Raw genomic sequence first — 21,107 nt, 5'->3', positions numbered from 1 at the left:
GTTTTTTTCTACTTACTGCAACTGAAATAAAAAAAGTCATTAACACTTGATTAGAAAACAAAGTTTTCACTTTGTGGTTGTTTTTGAAAATAAAAACTCACTTTCAATTTTATTTAAAAGCTTTTAAAATTCCTTTTTTATGTATGTATACAACCAAACAAAGCTTGTTTACGTTTAACTTTCAAACATATATAAACTTGCCGATACGTTTCAGACAAAAGCAAAAAAGTTCGATTCTAGCGTTACAAGTTACAACATTGAGAATTTGGAGGCAAATACTAAGTATGAAGCTTGGGTCAACCCTATCTATGGAAACTTGGAAGGAAAACTAGCAGATCATTTCAGTGAATTTACAAGTAGGAACGAATACTTTTTATTAGTTTATATAGCATTAAGAAATGATATAGTTTTATTTATATCCAGCTGTTATAAAGTTGTCGCTTTTAAACTTAAATATAATATCAATATCTAATATCAAATTTCTTTAAATTTTATTTGTTTTTTTGTTGTTTTAAACCATGTATTATGTTTTCCGACACTTAATTATAGTTTTTTTTTCACAAGATTTCATTTTTATTTATTTTAGCTATTAAACAAATGTTTTTGAGTTTGTTATATTAAACAAGTAAAGCTTTTATTAAATTGAACACGTAAGAGTTTTTATAAATGCTAAAGAGTTGAAGATGATACTAAAATCTCATTTTATTTATTAAAAATGAGTCATTATTCATTAAAAGTACTTAAATTTCAAAACATTTTTGTTAGCATTGAGTATTATTTAAACAAAATGTAACTTAATTCTAAAATACTGAGTACTGAAATTAAATTTTAAAAAAAATCCCCAACAGCAAAACTTGTTCCCACTGTGGCGGATTTGAGAGCGGAAGACATCGGGACCAAGACTGCAACCATCAAGTGGTCGGTCAGTGGAGAAAGTGATGATTATGACGTCATAAAGAACTTTGTAGTCAAGTACTGGAGGATTGGCGCGAAAAGGAGGACTTTGAAAAGATTTACTAAAAGTTATTTTATTTTTGTTAAAAGTTTTATCAATAAATGTTCACTTGCTTTTGCTTAAACGTTTTGTTTAATCACAACCATCATAGTGGTAAAGTTTAGTATTTTATGTGATACAAATTACATGAAAACGAGTCAGAATAAACTTAAATTTTTAAATTTAAACACATTTGTAGATAATATAATATTCACTGTGTTTATTTTATAAAAAAAAAATTATACAGAAGAAAAGTCAATAAGTATTTTACTTGTTGTTTGAAGATATGCTTACCACTAGTTAAAAAGTACAGAACATTATCAACTACCTTTAAAATAATTTGAAGTATTTTAACTTAAACATGATCATTTAACTAATAATTGCATCTAATAGAGTCGGAGCTGAGTTTGACGAGATTACGAGAAGGAACCAGATACCAGGCATCCGTGGCAGCAGTATCTCAATCGGGTGAACTCAGTCAAGCGGAAACCGTTCAGTTCAATACAAGTTAGTCGCTAATAACTTTCTCTGAATTAAAACAAAAAACTGAATTAGTTATAAATTGTGATAGTTTTTTAATCAAGATTGTTTTTTTTATTTTAAACAGTAATCTGAGGCTACAGATTAATGTAAGTATTTAGAAAAATCATATTTATCTAAACAACTTTAAAAGGTAGTTAATAGTAATATGAATATGTAAAACTACACCATATCTAAAAAGTTTTGCTTAATATCAAAAACAAAAAATTAGTCTGAAAGATAAAGAGTTTACAAAAATTTCCAAATTCACCAAAACTTTAGACGAAGTTATGGGTAAACAAACTGGAACTGAATATTAAAACAGAAATGAAATTAAACTAAATATAAAAAAAATCTATAAAGTTTACCTTATATCCCCTTTACTCTTACTACAGCAAATTCGAGTGAGACGATATTGAGAGCGAATAAATTGAAACTTGAACATGATAATGAAAATTTAGTAAAATTTAAGAATATATATTTACTATGTTACCATACCAAAAAAATCCCTTATTTTCATCACAGCAACATCAAGCGAGACTAAATTGAGGGTAAACAAACCTGAACTGACGACTTTCAAGTCAAGATGGAAGGCAGCTTACCCCGCGAGAGTGACGTCATATCACATGACAGTGACGGAAGAAGGAAAAGAGGAGGAAGTTGGTGTGATGTCATAGATACTTTCAAACTTATTTATTAAACTTTTAACGATGTATTGAACGTTTATTACGGCTTATATTTTTCTGTAAATTTTAACTATATAATATTTTAAAATTTTGTACTTTTTTTTAAGTTTTTAAAAAGAAAAGAAATAAAAAGTATTGAAATTTCCTAAAATAATGTAAGTTTTTTATTTTGACGTCTGCGTCATAAACATATTTCTGTATCTAAAGTTAACTTTGAAATTTTAAGGTGATTTTTGTGAATAGTCAACATGTACTTTATTCATAAAATTCTTAATACTTTAAGTATTTTCGTACTTCATGTTTATTTCCACAAAAAACTTTTTTTTAAATAGAAAAGTTGTTCAGTACACTATCCAAATCAAAAAGGGTCAAACTAGTTTAAAATACGTTTGTTTATATTCTTTTGAAATAATTAGAAGAAAAGGAAGTAAACTATTTGAAACAGTATCCAGCAAGAGTTTAAAACTTTAGTGTTTCTAGGCAAGGAAGTTGAAGTTCGGTAGAAACACTGTGAAAACAACAATCAGGTACCTGAAACCAAACACCAAATATTCAGTTTCGCTGTATCCTGTTTATGAAAGTGGTAGTAAAGGTGACACCATCGTCAAAACTATAACTACAGGTTTAATTGAATTATTAATACTAAATAAACTTTTAAATATAACACTCTTTAAGGTAAATTATTAAGTTAAAGGTAAATTAAGTTTACGGTTATGACTGAGGTATTATTAAAAGTTTTATTTTTATACTTGAAAAATCCTTCTATTACACTTTATAGAATTTATTGAAACAATATACAGTACTCTATTACTATAAATCTTAAACTATTAAAACTTTTTGTCTGACTATTAATCGATACTGTCAAACAGTAGAAGGTAGCACAGTTATAACTAACACAGAATGATTAATATTTTTGGTTTACCTAAATTAACTCTAGTTTTCCAGCTTTTAAAATAAGTCATGTTATCGTAAATAACTGTGTTTTAAAGCTAGTGAAAAATTTTAGATTTAGAATGAGCTAAGAATTATATAAATATTAATAGTTTATTGCTTGGATGTTACTAATTGTTGCTAGTTTTTAATAGAGAAATAGAGAAATATTCAGCAAATGTACTACAGTGCTTCCTCGCTAATCCGGCCAAGTTGGGCAAGATTTTTTTTAAAATACGGCCGGATTTGCCTTTGGCCGGATAAGAACAAAATATCGCTTTTTTTACAAATTATCTACCTTAGTTATATTATGAATGTATATAACAAAACGTACTATAAAATTTCTGTTAATTTAATTTATTTTACTTTAATCAAAAAAAAAAGAATTAAAACAGATAAAACTAAACGAAACAAAATTTTATAAGTTCAAAATTAATGAAAAAAAACTACACTGTTAACACTTTAACTAATTTAAGATTTTTTTTTGAAAAAAGAAAGAATGGAAGATTTTTTTACAGTGCTTTCTCGTTTCTTAGCAGAAAACTTGTTTTCTTTTGTTAGTTGAACGCGTTTTGGTTTCTTTGCTGTCTTATCCATTTTTTAACCAGATATGTTGATTGTAGTATATTAAAGTGTAACTTGCTTAGCAAAGACAGAAAAATTGCAAATGAATAATAAACAAGTTTGTTACAACTGAGCGGGAAAAGTATGAAAAAAAAAAACTTAAGATTATACAAATTATACTTTATTATGACGTAACATTATATTGCTTGCATACTTATAAAACATAAATTGAATACTTTTTCGAAGTAAAATGAAATTAAACGCTAAAAACGCTAAAGTAAATAAGTCGACTTCTCGACTAAAACCGGCCGGATTAGCGAGGAACCGGATTAGCGAGGACCGGATTAGCGAGGAAGCACTGTATTTACAATTTTAAAAAGCTTTAATTTATAAATGTCAATACTTTAAGCAAATAGGGCAAACTGAAATACTAACACTATTTCAAGTGTACTATTTTAAATAAAGTATGTACACAAAATATGGCTAGTTTCTGTGAAATTGTGATTTATTTATAATAAGTTACACAAGACACACAATTTCAAAAGCACTAAATACATTTCGAGCAATTCTCTTCAGTAGAGTACAATGCTAACAAATAACAAGATTTTACACACTTATATAGTTTTATATAGTTACTTACAATTAATTAAGTAACCATAAAATAATCAAGAGATTAATAAAAACCAAAATCAATTAGTAACAGTTAAAGTTAATAAAGTCCATTTACGTTATAATCGATCTACAGTAAAACTAAACGTAAATTTTTGTTTAGTGTTTTTGAAATTGTATGTTTTGTGTAACTTATTGTATATTTACTGATCACTTATGTTTTAATATTTATTTATGAGTCATTGGTTTTTAAAAGCTTACTCGAATAAAAAAGTTGAAGTTTGTTACTGATTTCTCAAAACTCGAACTACATGACCAATGCTTTTATTATTTCCTAAAATATATACAATACAAGTTATTTGCCTTACCTTTAGTTTTGTCCCTTACGAATTAAATTTCATAACAACAATAGTATAAAAACACAATACGTTAGAAATTCAATATCGCAGTTAGTTAAGCACACGAGTCAAGAACTTTATTATTTACATTTTAAAGGAAGCGCTTTTAGCTTGGTCAATAAAATTAAATTTCAGTAAAAACAACAATAATGTCGTATATTTAATACAAAAACTAAAAGCACACCACTTACTACATTTCTAAACACATTAATGCATTCATCAAATAAACATAATTCTTTACAACAGCTGCCATGGGCACAGTTAAAGCAAGGCAGAGTTCTTCAACAATAACTTCTTTCACTTTAAGGTGGGAAGTCAGCAGAAATAAGGGACTCACAGGCTTTGAAATTAACTACAGGAACAAAAGTTCTGGTGAAAAGGTCCTTTGCTTTTTATAAGTTTTGTTTATCTATTCTTTATTAGCTTTAAAAAAATATTAGAATCGTATCGTAAAAAGTGTTAAATATTTTTTGTTAAATTGTTCTGTTTAAGTTTATTTAGTTTAACATTTAAATTATTCGCAAGAATACTAGCGTTTTTCTATTTAATAATTTAGTAGAAGTAGTAATTAAAACTAGCTTTAAATTAGTATAAAGATTTTAATTTTTTTAGTAATTATTAACTTGTTTTTATGTTTAGAACCCTAAAAATAATGTATACTTTTATAGCAATCAATCTACAACTCTTTCAAAAACTGTTTTAAGTTAGATAACTTTAGGATAGTTTTGTCAAAAACCTAAACTTTAGCTGTTTTTGTAGCTAACTTTGAGTTCTTGGGAAAAAATGCAAACTATTTTACTTAAAAAAAATTTTAAAGGTAAAATTATTTATAAAATATTCTTAATTACAGGGATTCACAACATTCGTTCAAAAGAACGTGCGAATTCAGAAGATCGAGAACTTGCTTCCGGAATCCAAGTATGACGTCACAATCACTCCGATTTACGGAAACAACAAGGGAGTCGGAACAGTTCTTACTGCTGATACTGGTAAGCACCGTGATTCGATCAAAATAAAACATAATGTTTAAAATTATTAGTTGTTACTAATTTTTTCCGATAAAAGGTTTAAACAAACAAGATTAAAATTTTAGAGTTTTAAAAGTACTTAACTCATTAGATACTAAAAACGTTTCACTGTGTACTATGACCAGCACAGTTCGACGAAGTTTTTACAAAAATTAGTTTAAAAAAACTAAGATTTTTACACCTCAGAAAACTATGACTACTAATTGTTGTAAAATATCGTTCACGTTATCTCTACTTAAAAGAATAAATCATTCGAATTTAAAAGCTGTAAGAAATGTTTAAAATGTGTGAAACAGTATTTAGTTTTAATAAACTAAATTATTAAATTAATTACCTGTCAGTTTTTTTGTTAAAGCAAATAAAATCTATGAACTTTTAAACTTTTAAGTTTTTTTTTTCTTCCTATGCTTTACTTCATTTTTTAAGTAAATTTCAAACATTTTTATAATCGCCTAAAACTTAAAAAGTCAACACTTTTAAAGGTAAAGTTCATAAACCGGATTAAAGTAGTTTAATTGTCTTTTAAGCTATAAGCTTTTTTAACCGCATTTATACCTCAAATCTAACATTAAAGCTTATAAAGTAATTAAAATCATTGTAGTACAAATGTAGTACGAATATCAAAATTGTAGATTAAAATCCGTATAGTAGCTAAGTTATAGTTCAAGTATCTTTATTATCTTAAAATAACTTTTAAGAAAATGATAAGCTATTGACGATATATTTTAAAACAGTTTAATAAACCTTTGTGCTAAAATGTTATAAAAATGTTACTGATAAGAAATGTTTTTAGTTAGATAGTGAGACACCTACCATTTACGTTTTATTACGAATAAAAACTACTAAAATATAAAAATAAATAACTATTCTATTATTTATATTAACTTAATTTGTAAGATATGAAACTAAAACTATTTAAGATAAAACTTAGAGTCATCTAAATCTTATTATAATTCGTTTTACTAAAGGTTTTACAAGTAAAGTTTTTAGTACTAACTCTGTTTATATTTTTAGAAGTTTAAAATTATCTAGTATTCTTAATATTTTTACTAGTTTATAAATATTAAACCATTTTTTAATTCCATTGTCCAAGACAATAAGAACCCCTCTGTTCAGACAGTAAACTATAAAAAACCAGTAACAACAAAATTCTTGTAAAAAATACAATATTGCTTCTACTGTCTTCTCCTTGTATAAGCCGTTTAACACTTGAAAATGTTTAAATAAACGAAAGTACTAGTGAAACTAAAACGTGTGTTTGTTCATTTTATCGAAGACAGTAGAAGCAATATTGTGTTTTTACAATAATTTTGTTTTTACTCGTAGTACTTTTATTACATTTGTTTCGCATAACCAATAAAAGTTTTTGTATAACTTTGGTTATTGGTTACTTAGTGCCGATTATACGAGCTGTGACAAAAAAGATTAATCGTTTTTGTTAAATATTTTTCATAAGTATATTTAGGCTTTTTAAATGCTGAGCGTAAGAATTTTCTGTGATACAAATTTTTGTTTATTTTTTGATTCACTATACATTCGACCATGTTCAAATTTTTAATTCACAAACCATTTAAAACGTGTGAGTATAATTTGATTAGCTAAAAGTATTAAAAGTGTTTGTAATGAACTTTTTTTTTTTCTACTTATACTCAAATCAGTTCCAAAAAAAGTAAACAAGTTACATAAAATATAAATATATGTATGGCATGATATGATTTATTAAATATAATTGGCTAAAAGTATTGACATTTTACGAAACAGTGAAAAACAAAATTGAAACCAATTGAAACTCCAGACAATTATACAACTAGTTTTAAATATATCACGCTACTTATCATTTTTAAACGTCTGGAAATTAACTGGACCATCAACTAATTAAACAGATAGTAAAACTCTTTGTATCTCAAGTTATCATCCGTTTTAATTAAAAACACAAAAGGATTAAGATTATTTAAAGTTGTACATTTTGAAGTTTTTTCTACTTAATGAATTTGCATGAAAGAAATGTAGTAATCTTCTACGTGGTAGGTAAAAATACAATGTCTCAACTTCAAATTGTTCGAAATTCTGCAAAAACCATTACAAATCTAAAAAGTAGCAAAAGTGTTTGAATTAATGATTGTACAACGTGAGATATTGCAAAAACATTTTAAATATTTCGATCAAGTGTTAAAACGCATTTTAAACGGGTCCCATAAGTACTCATAGTTTACTGTTTTTAGTTTTATTAAAAGAAAAATGTTATTTTTAATATTTAGTCTTTAGACTCGAGAAGTTGTACTGAAGAAGAAGTGCGTAACTAGAAAAAAAAAGTAACAAAAGTTTTCCATACTTTATATAAATATCAACATTTAATTAATAATTATTCAGATGACTTTGGTGATTTGTGGATGAAGACGAAGTCTAACGTGGTATCCATAAAATTAAACTGGGGAATGGAGGATACCAGTGAAAAGGATCTGATCACAAAATACTTAGTGGAAGTGTTTACTACTGCTAACCCAACTGAAGTAAATATTTTACTTAGTATATATATAAAATTATATTTATATGTTGTGTAATAAAACAGTTTAATGAAGTGTTTACTACTGCTAACCCAACTGAGGGGAAATTTTACTTAAGACATATATATATATATCTAAAGTAAAATTTAGATATATATACATAAAATATTATAAACTATTATATTATAAGTTATTATATTATAAATTTAGAAATATATACATACAATATGTGGTATAATAACATGTTGTATAATAAGATATTTTGCTGAAGTATTCACTACTGCTAATCCTACTGAGGTAAGTAGCACATGAATATTAGGTCATATATCAAATGTATTAGGCACTTATCAGTTAAAAACAAAGAAGTTAAGCGTTTTATTCATACTCTTCTAATTGTACCAATGTTTTTTTACAAACTTTTAAGAATTTAAACCTGTACATAATCTATGTTAACTAAAAAAATATTTAAACATATATAAAAATTTTTTTTTTGTTTTCTAACAGGTTCATTGTTTACTATGATATTTAAAATTTACTGCAATAACAACAAATTTTACTAAATTCCAAATTTTCCGAAAGCCCAACATGAATTTCATCACCTCTAAAGGTTAACAAGTTTTAAATGCGTTAAAAGCATTTTCGAGGCAAACCCGCAAAAAAAGTTTACCATTTCGCTCTTCAGTATATTTGTGTGGCATTTCTCAGCAAGGTTTAAATACAGCTGACTGCATTGTTACTTTTTGTTTTAAAACATCAATCCTACGTAATACGCACAGTTGAGAGACATGACGGTTTTATTTTTTCAGCTTTAATCAAATTAATTTGACAAGATGTTTCTTTTTTTGGCACGACCGTCTGTAGTAGAATGTGTTTTCAAACAGTCTACAATAAGGTAATTGTTTGTTGAAAGGTTACCTCACACTAAGTTAGTTGTGGTTGCTCTTTCTTTTGTTTTATAACTGAAGTTTATTCAAAAAAAAAATGTTTCCTCACAAGTCTAAAAATTTTTACCTGGTTTTTTTAAATAATACAAATTTTTAGTAACGTGTCATAAATAAAAAAAAACTGAAACTAAAAAAAAAATTAAAAAGTTTTTATAATTTATGTAAAACTTTTCTGAAGTCCTATTATAACTATTATATACTAAATATGTTACAGTAACAGAAGTAGTAGTTTACAGAAGAACATCACATACACCATAAATATTTTTTTTTAGTTTACTTTATTTCATTTTTGGTTTTATCTTTATTAGTTGTTTTTATCGTTTATCTTTTTTTTTTGTTAAACGATTTGTGAGTCAAAAATTTGTTTGTTTGCTCTTTTTTTAATCTGAAATTTAAGACTGTAAGATTTAAAAAGTTAAAGCAAAACTACAAAAATTAAACTAATTATTCTAATGTGCACAACTTTTATGATAATATAAACTACTCTTTAGCGGTTTCAAGCGGACAAAAAAAAAATTTAAGAAGGTCATAGCTCACCAGATTTTTTTTTTACGAATATTGAATTAGTTTAAAATTTTATTATTAGCAGATTTGTAACAAATTCTAACAGACCACAACAAGTTAACAAAAAACTAATTTCAACAAAAAATTCAATCAAACAGGTAACAACATACGAATTTTACGCGAACGAAACGGAAATGATGGTCAGGAAACTGCAACCGGATACCGAGTACGAAATTGACGTCACTCCTTTTTACGACGATTTGAGAGGAATAACAGTTTACGACCTCGCCACTACAAGTTTGTAAACAACAACATAATAGTAAATATTAAAATTAGATATTTTATGTTATATTGTTTTTATTTTAAGTCTGTAACAACCGTTGACGACTCCCAAGTATAAGTTTTTAGTTTTTTTTTGTTTTTATTTATAAGTATTAACTTTATGTAAAATTAAAATATAGAGAGTAAGAAAACATATTATCAGTTTTTAAACTTTATACGCATATCCAGCAAAATAAACTTTTAATAAACTATCACAGATATATATATATATATTTTATATGTTGAACATATATATATTTATTTATATATATGTCCAACAAATTAAACTTTATATCAAATATCACAGAGGAAGCAGGACAGGCAACTATGGAGTTTGACAAGGAGACAAACACCCTTAAGTGGTCGGTTGATGAGGAGGAGGGTCTTTACGAGTACAAGATCTTTTACAAGAAGATCGGCAGTGATAAAGAGGTATCACTAGTGTGTTTTATTTAATTAGTATCTCTTGATTACTATATGATTTCTTGGTTACTATATAAGTGTGTAAAATCTTATTATTTGTTAGCATTGTACTCTACTGAAGAGAATTGCTCGAAGTATATTTAGTGTTTTTGAAATTGTGTGTCTTGTGTAACTTATTGTATATTAATTAGTAGTGTTTAATTTAATCTTTACGATTACGATTAAAATACAATTTATAAGAAGACTGGTAGTGATAAGGTAATAATGTTTTCTTTTTCCAATTAGTATATTTGTGCTTTTTTTAACAACTGTTTAGAAAAAAATTTCAATAGGTAAATATTACAGTTTGGAAATAACATAAGTAAGTACATTTTATTTTTCCTCTCGATGAACTTTTAACAATAGCTTTATGATTGAGTTGCTATGTAACGATAGTATACAGAAATTTAGATATACAGAAAAGTAACAACCAATAGAAATTTTTTAAAAACATTTTTTAATAATATTTTACTCCAAATTATAACACTGAGAGCAAACATACATAAACACAACATTCTAACAACAACAGGGAACAGAACTTGTTTTTGATGCTTCAACAAACGAGCACACTTTCAGTGATCTTGAGTTTGCCACAGAGTACACATTTGAAATTACTCCCAAGTACAAGAAGTATGTTGGAAAAAGAAGCACTAAAACATTCGTTACAAGTAAGTTAATGATTGAATTTAAGTGAGTCTATTTTTTCTAACACATTGTTGACATCTAGAATTATGTTTGATATAAAATAAGTCTACGGTACAATATTTATTATAACTTTTATTTTTACTAAACGTTGTAAGTAAAGAAAGCTTTTTATCAATTAACATCTGGATATAGATAAATATATGTGATAAACTGTTAATCTAGTAACATTTGGTTTAGTTGCAAAGTTTGTGGTCTTTTAGTCAAGTTTTGTCTTTACTTTTGTCTTAGAAATATTTCCTAAATACTTTACCTAGCGTAGTATTGCGATTAAAAGCTTTAAAGATTCGTTTATATTTGTGATTACACAAAACATTTTATGCAGAAACAGCAGAGAAGATCGAGATAGGAGACATCTACATTGAACAAAACGAGCAAGGCAACACTATTTACTGGGAAGTGCTGAACATGGGTAGCAAGGTCGATAATAATCATGTGTACAAGGTGGTAGTGCACAAAATGGACGGATCAGATACCCAGGAAGTTGTCACTGCAGGTTAGCATATTTATGTAGTATTGTTTTGCATTTTCATGTGAAATAAATGTTTCGTTATACTTTTAATTCAACACTTTCAAATTCGATTTCAGTTTATTACTTAAACTAGCTTATAAAAAATAGCGACTAAGTACATGTTCAATAAGTACAAAATTTTGAATAAACAATACTTTAAGCTGTTGTTAAAATATTAAAGTTTTTGAGGTAACCGACATGTTTAAAATTTATTTGTAAATACCAAATTTTAACAACATTTATTTAAAAAGCATTTAGTTGTTTACTAAATATTTCTATAATTTAGTTCACGTAAATTAATTTAGCCATAATGTATTTGTAGACTATCAACATAACCTTCATAATTTATTTACAACTATAAACTAGTTTATTCATTTTTTAAAAAAATAATAATTTCTCGCTTTACAGATACATCACTACAATTAACTGGCTTGGAAAATGGCAAAGAATACCAATTAAGAATTGTTGCCATTGACAAAAACCAGAAGATTGTCAGCAATATTTTGAGTCATGTCTTCACTTATAAAGGTAAGTAAAAGTCTTTGTATTTATTTGTCACAAACTAGTTTTCTTTTAATATAAATTGTAATTAACTAAAGTTAGTATTCAGTTAACTTTAAAGTGTATAACAATTGATAAATGTCTTATACTTGTAATAATGAAGTAAAACTTTATCAATATTTAGCAAAAAAAATCCGAAAAATGTAATCGAGAAACTTGTAACTTCTATTATTACGTAATATTTACTTAACTACCAAGTAAACTTCAGAACTCTATTTATTTTAGAACTATTCTTTTTTTTTACAGTGTTCTATCAAAACTAGTTTGATAAACACTAAGAATAACTTTGTACTTATTTTGAAAACAGCTTAAAGAATCACAAATGTCAATTATTTCATGTAATAAAGTCATTCCTTTCATATAATAAAATGTTTGTTTATAATATAAGTAGAAATAACTGAAGTTTTAGATGTACAATTTTCAATAATAAACATACAGGTTTAGTAGAGTTTAAGTATTCTAATGTATTTGTAAATATTCACAGCCGCATGGAACAAGAACTCGGAAACAACTGTAAACAAAACAGAAACAGTTCAAACAATAAGAACTACGACAAGCCGAATTGTGATCAAATTCAGCAATCATTCTCTGAATAACGAAAACGTGATCAAACGAGAGATAAAAATCACTTACTTTTATAAAGACGGAACGACAAAAGTAATAATATTTTTATATACTTAGAATCAACATAGAAAAGCACAACTTCCAAATACACTAGCAAAGCTTTCTTAATATTTATACAAGTATATTCAAAGAGTGTTACTCACTTAAGAACTATAATGTTGTTATAAAAATCAAAAAATTTGAAGTAGCTTTTTAATCAACGATATTTTTAAACATTTACAAAAAGTAAAAAAAAAGTTTTGATTTATGAATTTTAAGTTTATGATTGTGTATTGCAGCAGTTAGGTCTTAATAAAAAACGTACTTCAAACATTGATTTAAAAGCGACAGGTCTTTTTAACTATTAAAAGGAAAAAAGCACTATAAAAGTTCAAATGCTAAATTTAGTTTATTAATAAATATATTATTATTTTACGAATGTAAATAAAACTTGCGATTTTACAGACAGAAACCAAGACAATAAGGTCAACTGAGAAGGAATTTGTTTTATCCAATGTCACATCTAATACAAATATTCAGTTCGAAATAACCGATATCTACAAGAACTGGACAAGAAGCGAAACCGTAACTAAAACCGTCAGAACAAGTTTGCTTACTAGCTTGTTCTAACTTTCTAACTAAATTTTACCTTTGCGTTGTCAACTTTTCCATTTGCAATAACATAAACTAAAAAAAAAGTTCACCAAGCTATAAATTTAAACTTTGAAACACTATTAAAAAGTCAAAGTATATGTGAAATTGTTTGCAAAACAAATACTTTTATGTAATCGTTAAGTTAAAAGTAATCAAACTAACATAATTCCAACCCAACAGAGGAGCTTGAGACGCCTCAGCCGACAATAATGTCCATTCGAGTAAACGAGGACAGCACATCAGCTGAAGTTACTTGGAAAACATCGGTGCTCTCAGATGAGCACAAGAATGTTGATTTTTACAACGTTGAGTATTGGAGAGTCGGGTCAGAAGATCAAGCTGTCAGTAAGAAGGTTGAAGGTATGTTTAATTTAATTTATTAGTTTTGTTAACTTTTCTAAGCCAAACTAGTTCTACTGACTAACATTGTTAGTTATTTCCTTTTTTTTTTTTGCGTGGTTACTTAGTTTTATTAGCTGGTAAAAAGCTATTTCAGATAGAATATTTTGATTTTTCTTTTTATTTTGTATTTTACTAAAAGAAAGTTTATTGTATAAGTTTAGACTGTAAGTCAGTTAGTAAATACTAGTTTGCTGTTTTGTTTGGTACTAATAAAGTTCAAGAAAAATTGTTCAACGTTTCAAAAGCAAATTAGTATTTGAATCTTAATTTCTTTAACTTATGAGTTTATAACAAAGACTTTATATTTATAAAAATGTTTAGTATTAAGTATTAGTTTTAACTGATTTAAATTTAAGCAAAAGACTAGTATAATAAAGTTAACTGAATGAGCAGGTATAGTCATTCAAACGTGTTTAAACTTGCCTTATAAACTAATCACTTATAGTTATTCTGCCGACCTAAATCAGTACAAACTAATCAACATACATGCCAACGAACTTTGTTAGATTGGTATCACTATAACTATTTTGATTAAATGAGTTATTGTATGTAAAACAATACAACGTCATTTGCTATTGCAATAGATTGTATATGAAATTTACGTAATTAAGCTTTTGAAAGTTCTAAGCAAATTTTATATTATGCATATATATTAAGAAAAAAATAAGTTGCATGCGTAGTAAGTCCATTGTGGAGAGTATGTTATGTTGTTTTTTTGAATTTTTTTAAAATTTGTACTTGTTTTTTTATCTGGTTTAATTAATTTAGGTTTGCTGTTACTAAATTTGTAATTGTATTTATGGGATTTTATAAGTCAGAATGATATTTTTTAATACTTATGGTATAAATTAGATAGTATGACCTAATTTACTATTAATTTAAATTTTGTTTGGTTAGGAATTTTTAGCTTTTTATTTTGAACTAAAGAACAGTGTTTGCCTTTAGAAATTTTAAAATTACGTTTTATAACAAATACTTCATACTTGAATTATTATCATTAATTATCAAATTATCATTAATGAAAGTGGGTAAAATTTTTGTATTAAACTGCTTTAATTTTCAAAAAAAAGTTTACTTAATTATTTTAGTAAAGTTCAGTTAGTATTTTTTACAACAATTCAAATCTCTGTATACTAGCTTTATTGAACTGATCACTCGTATTTATTCTGCCGACCTAAGTCGGTACAAACTAAATGAGATAAAGCTTAGCAAACTGAGGTACATTGATAGTGTTATAAATAGTTGGTTCAATAGACTTTTTGTGTTTAAAATGTCAAACGTCAATAGTTAAAGGAACAGTTTGTATATAAATTTTACCTATTTTAATTCTTAAAAGATAATTTTTTTTTTCATAAGACATTGTTTTAAATTTTAAGTTTAGTTTTTCAAATTAGCAGACCATTTTGGATAGTATGTTGTAATTTCGTTTTCAATTAAATTGTTGTTTATAACTATTTTTTAAACTTACACCTTTTTTAAGTAATCTAGACTCGCTATTAATAAAAGTACATTTCTATACGCGATTTTCTATTAATATTTCAATAGCATATAGTTTACTTTTATTTTAAATCATGTTTTAAGAAAAAAATTCACAAACTAGTTTTTGCACTTTAAGCTCTTAAAATAATGTTTTATGAATATAACTTTACACTTTATATATAATTATCTTCAATGACATTTCACTATGTTTAGTATAAAATTGCTTCAATTTACAAACGAAACTTAAATAAATAATTTTGTGAAGTTCAAAGTTAGTATTTGTTTCAAGAATTTAAACGTATGTCCACTTGCTTTATAAAGCTGATCACTCATATTTTTTTACCGACCAAAGTCAGTACAAACTAATCAAAACAAAAAGTTATCAAACTGAGGTAGTTTGATATAATTATAAGTAGTTTGTTCAACAGATTTATTGTGGTTAAAATGGTATACGTCATTTGTTATGCAAAAATTTTTTGTAAGTTTTATCTATTTTAATTTTTGAAATTTCTAAATAACTTTTTTCTTGTGCATATATTATTTCAATTTCTGAGTTGCATGCTTTAAAGTAGTGAATCCACTATGAAAGATAAAGTGAGCTAATTTTGTATTCAAAATTTTGATTTTATTTTTTGTCTTTTAACTTGTTTAAATAGTTTATACTTGCTGCTACAAAAAAAGTGTTGGTATATCCAGCTTTTATTAGTTTAAATGTTAATATCACAAATATGCGTTAATAATTATATTTACAAATGGTATAAACTAATATAATTTTATTGAAATTATGCTTTATTAGAAGTTTTAAGCAAAACAATGTTTTTGAATTAAAAAACATTATTTGCAATTTTCAAATCATTTTGTATAACGAAAGCTCTGTTTTTGATAAAACGTTTTCACTAATGACAGTTTAGTATTTAGTTGTCTAGTTTTAAACTGCGTCAATTTCCATTTTTAAAATAAAAGTTTACTAAAATAAACATGTGAAGTTTTATAAGTATTTATAAAGTGTTTTTAAAAGTTTTTACACTTGCTTTTTAAAACTAGTCTTTAGTCTAAAGCGCTCAAAAAGTTTGGTCTAAAGACCTGGTGTAAAAAGCAACTTTTTGGTTATCGTGTCGTACACCACATGTCTATAAACTTTCTTACGAGCTATTACATAATTTTTTTTTATAATTAAAGTATTTAAATTTTTAGTAACAAAACAATCAATTAAAATAAAACTAGACGAAAATTATCTGAGTTTTGTGTTTAAAAATTACTTAAAAACTTGTTCAGAAACATAAGAACTAAAAGATTTAATAAACTTTTAAACTAATTTATTGCCGACGTAATGTCCGTACAAATTCATTGAAAAAAAGACTTACAAAATTTTAACAGTTGATACCATTATGAATTGTTAGCTAAAATGTGTTATTGTGTTTAAAATTGCACAACGTCATTACTTACAAAAAAAATTTATATAAAAGTTTTGCACGTATTCATTTCTTTAAAAATTAAAAAAAAACAGCTTACGCTTTTCTTTATGTTGATTTAGTTTTGAACCTTCTTTTGAAGAGTTAAAACCACTGTGAAAAAAGAGAGAACATATTAAACTTACTTTTTACAGTTTTGATTTTGTAAAATTTATCTCAAAGTTTAATTTAATGTTTCTAAAAAAACTTTAATTTAAATACAGGAAAATTTTGTTACTAAAACATTTAATTTGTTATAAAAGTATGTAAACAATAATGTAAACAAGTTTTTTTTATCTAAAAAGAGTATTTATTTTTAAACCGACTACTTATCGGTACAAACTTAAAAGCAATTGGCTTGACAAAACTCAAATGAGTCATATCATTTTAAATGTTTTATCTGAAACATCAGTTGTGGTTAAAGTTTTACACTTTTTTATGAGTGTTTAGTTGTGATTATCAAGTTGAAAAAAAAGAGATAGATTGACTTGTACATGTTAATATTTTGTTAAAAGTAGTAGTTCTTTAAGCTTAATTTTAAAGTGTTTTTTAAAACTAATAATTTTTGTTGTAATATACTTAAATACTGTATATGTAAATAAGAGTTTAAAATTATGGAAATATTTAAATCAATTTAATTTAACTTTCATAACTCATCAATGAACACTAACTATTTAGTGAATAGCATATAATTACTTAATATGTTTTCTCAAGTTACTTTTAAAAATAATGATGCATAATAATATATTGAAATGAGTGTATAAACAGAAATTATCATCCGCTTTTAGAGCTAGGTTTAAAGTATATATGTACAATTCTTACGAGTTATAGCTCGAAGGGAGTATTACAAAGACTATTAGTTTAATGTAAATATAAAAAATAGGTTATAAGAGTGATTGTTGTTGTTTAGTCTACACATAAGAGAAAACGTTTAGTCACCTTTGTTTCTTTAGTGCAACGAATGAAATTTAAAAGTATTTATGCTTTCGTACAAAATATGACAAAAAAAATAATTCGTTTCTACTTAAATTTGTTTGTCTGTATCTTAAGTTTAATTTAAAACTTTGAAAACATTTTTTTTGTCAATTTCTAACGCACTTAAAATTAAAACTAAATAAAATTAACACTACCTAAAAAGTACTTAACTTTTACTTATGATAGCGCATGAGTATTGAATTGTTAAAACTTACTTAATTTTCTATTAAAAATTCTAGTTTACTTTAATAAACTCAGAGCTAATTAATAAATTGTTTTTCAGATGATCATATTAGGATAGATAACTTTAAGGCAAATTTACTTTATACAATCAAGGTTGAAGTAGTGAAATAAATTATTAATCTAGCTAATCTATATACAGATGATCGTATAATGATTGACAACTTAGAGGCGAATTCACTTTACACAATCAAAGTTGAAGTAGTCACTGAAGACGGTCAAGTCTCTGAACCTGCTGTGGAAACATTTGAAACTAGTTTGTTGAATTATAACTAATAAAACACTTAATTTATTAAGAATATAAATAGATCTGTATATTAAGGAATAAAACTCATTATTCTTTTTAGACACTTGGTAGTTCATACGAAAGTTACTATATAACTGTTTTGAGGTTAACAAACAATACACAGAAAAACGTCGGACGATAAAGGTGAAAGCTTCGTCCTCATCAAACTCGATTGATCTCAGTTGGGAGAGTGAAGAAGATGAGGACACATCCGGATTTGAAATCGAGTACTCGTCGGTCGGACAAGATGGGGAGGTTTTAATAAATTTATTTTATTTATACACATCATAACTGGTTTTGAATTGGTTTGTATGTCAGAATTTGAAGTTAACTATCAGCTGGTTGGAGTAGTAGTATAAAACAAGAAAATAAATGAAATACAAATAAAAAAGCTTGTATGTTAATAAACAAGCGATAATGTTTATTACTAAGTTATAAATACTTGCTTTAAGTCTGTGAAAAAAAAAAATTTTTGCTAAAATTTTAAGTATAAAACCAGACAAAATAAAAGTTTTTAACATATATATAAATAGTTTTACATAACTACTAGTAGATCTATTCACAAAGTATTAAAAAATTGGTCTTGTTCCTAAAAAATTTTTATGTGTGATAACTACTCATTTCAATAACTAATTTTATACTACTAAACCTTTAAGTTTGAGTTCTTTATATAAAAATAAGTTTTTATTTAACAAAGGTAACCGGACTACCGTTCATTCAAAAACTTTCATCTGACACGAATGATTATGAAATTACAGACCTCCAAGCGGATAGAACTTACGAAATCAAGCTTACTCCCTACTACAACGGTTTGGAGGGACAAACAGGAACTTTAAGAATTTCAACAGGTTTTAATGCTTAAAAATATCAAAACATGTTTAAAGGTCATAAAAAATAAACATTTTTTGTCATGCGTTAGCTTTTCTGAACACTTAATGTCACAAAATTTTGTTTTTGCAAAATGACTACTTTTGTAAAGTGCTAAAATAAGTAAGCACGTACAGAACACAAAAATTGAATAGAGTTTTAAAAGTTTTTAAAATGTAAACTGTTAATGTTTATAAACAAATGATATTGTCCTACATACAGGTTTTGTTTGCAAAGATCTTTTTGAATTTATTTAGATCATTAAAAGTAGCCAAAAATACAAACTCAACCATTTTTTGATCGCGTATTTCTTTTCTGAATAGCTTAAAACACAACCACATCGTTATAAATATTTAAAAATACAAACTAACAAAAATAACAGTCAATTTAGCTATTTCTTTTATTTTCAGTTCCGAAGACAATCACGTCAGACATCAGGGTGGAAGTGACCAGCAAACGGGCCACGTCTCTCACACTGAACATGCACTCTACAAATGAGGAGATTAGCGGCTACGAAATCAGTTACTGGCCTCAAGTAGATGAAGAAGAAGAAAGCGGAGAAGATAGTGGAGAAGTGTGTTACTATTATTTATATACTTTTTTCTTTTATAAATTCAAGTTTTAGTTATATTTGTGAATTATATATATGTGTAGTTGTTATCTAATAAACCTCTCAAATATTATCATGTGCGTCCAGAAATAAAAAGCAACTTACGCTGTTAGTAATTACTTTTGAAAACAATTAATTTTTAGTAGCAAGTAAAACACAACTGCTCAACTTTACAAAAAAGTTTGAAACTTATATTTTATTTCAGTCAAGTGGAGTGAAAAGCGTAAAAGCTGGTACTGTGTTGAAGTCAGGTTCTTCAGTGACTCTCACAGAATTGGAGCCAAACACCAATTACAACATCAGAATAAGTCCCGTTGTGGAGGGAGTAAATCAACAAAGTTTCGACATGCAAGCTAAAACTAGTTGGTTTAGTTTTACAGCAGTTTTTTTAACATTATTGTAGTTTTTTATTGTTATGTAGTTTTCAGCAGAGTTCAAGATGTTTTAACGAAAGAAAGTCTCATTTTAAATGTTTTTTTTTGTAAATTGAGACATTATTTTTGATATTTTTTTAACTAAACTTTATTTTTCAAACTGTCACAAGCTGTTAAATTAAATGATTTTTTAAATATCTTAAAATACCTCGTATCGAATTTGTGTTTAATTTATTAACAAGTGAAAGCAACTAGACTGCAAATGACAATAAAGTAATTTGGTTATTTCATTTAAAACTTTTTCTTTGTACTACGATACAGCAACCTATGTTGAGTAAATTTTTCAAGGACGACTGAAAGTGCCCCGCATCGAGTCGATGTCCATAGAGTCCACGTCACCAATCAGCGCGTGGGTAAGGTGGAAGGTGAGCGGCGGTGATGACGTCAACTACGAGAAAATCGAAAACTATGACGTCATGTACCACGCGCACGAGAACAGGGGCGTCGTCATTCAGGAGAACACCAAAGGTGGTTTGCATTTTTTATACAGTGTATTCTATTGGTCTATCCAATAGGCTAGGAAAACATTTTTACCAATAAATAAAAGAGAAAGTACTTACCAATTAAGGCATCTGTAATCTTAAAAGCACTGTCGGCATTCTTAACTATTTCAAAGTCTCCATTACTTTAACGAGATCAATCTGTTACAGAAACTGCGTTCGAACTGAAACACTTGATGATGGATCACGTGTACACCGTGTCGGTTGGAGGGCAAACTGTTGAGGGTAGGGAGCTCAACTCCATCAGGAAGGCTTTCAAAACTGGTAAGACATTGAATATCAAAAAAAAAAATATATATGAAAGTTGTGTTCACTACTGTTTTGTTTCTGTATATGGTTAGTTGGTTAGTTCGAGTACTAAAAAATGTA

The 21,107-nt window shown here is 26.5% G+C and overlaps 1 protein-coding gene across 1 annotated transcript in view; it reads left to right on the top strand.

The window, feature by feature from the left end:
- LOC145850047 (uncharacterized) overlaps window positions 1-21,107 on the top strand; it is a 63,207-nt gene that overhangs the window by 21,850 nt on the left and 20,250 nt on the right. The window contains exons 11-33 of the mRNA XM_082955190.1: window positions 215-356; window positions 849-1,022; window positions 1,388-1,501; window positions 2,039-2,172; window positions 2,680-2,821; window positions 4,947-5,080; window positions 5,551-5,689; window positions 8,099-8,238; window positions 9,839-9,977; window positions 10,309-10,433; window positions 10,993-11,131; window positions 11,491-11,661; window positions 12,085-12,204; window positions 12,722-12,894; window positions 13,306-13,447; window positions 13,675-13,854; window positions 18,184-18,297; window positions 18,452-18,582; window positions 19,025-19,175; window positions 19,605-19,768; window positions 20,010-20,166; window positions 20,527-20,706; window positions 20,889-21,002. Coding sequence (XP_082811316.1) covers window positions 215-356; window positions 849-1,022; window positions 1,388-1,501; window positions 2,039-2,172; window positions 2,680-2,821; window positions 4,947-5,080; window positions 5,551-5,689; window positions 8,099-8,238; window positions 9,839-9,977; window positions 10,309-10,433; window positions 10,993-11,131; window positions 11,491-11,661; window positions 12,085-12,204; window positions 12,722-12,894; window positions 13,306-13,447; window positions 13,675-13,854; window positions 18,184-18,297; window positions 18,452-18,582; window positions 19,025-19,175; window positions 19,605-19,768; window positions 20,010-20,166; window positions 20,527-20,706; window positions 20,889-21,002 — 3,319 coding nt within the window. The remainder of the gene's footprint in view (window positions 1-214; window positions 357-848; window positions 1,023-1,387; window positions 1,502-2,038; window positions 2,173-2,679; window positions 2,822-4,946; window positions 5,081-5,550; window positions 5,690-8,098; window positions 8,239-9,838; window positions 9,978-10,308; window positions 10,434-10,992; window positions 11,132-11,490; window positions 11,662-12,084; window positions 12,205-12,721; window positions 12,895-13,305; window positions 13,448-13,674; window positions 13,855-18,183; window positions 18,298-18,451; window positions 18,583-19,024; window positions 19,176-19,604; window positions 19,769-20,009; window positions 20,167-20,526; window positions 20,707-20,888; window positions 21,003-21,107) is intronic.

Source organism: Thalia democratica, chromosome 2 (genome assembly GCF_965202585.1).
Source record: "Thalia democratica chromosome 2, ktThaDemo2.hap1.1, whole genome shotgun sequence".
Taxonomy (NCBI): Eukaryota; Metazoa; Chordata; class Thaliacea; order Salpida; family Salpidae; genus Thalia; species Thalia democratica.
Note: the sequence above shows the minus strand (reverse complement) of the source record. Positions and strands in the feature narration are given on the sequence as shown.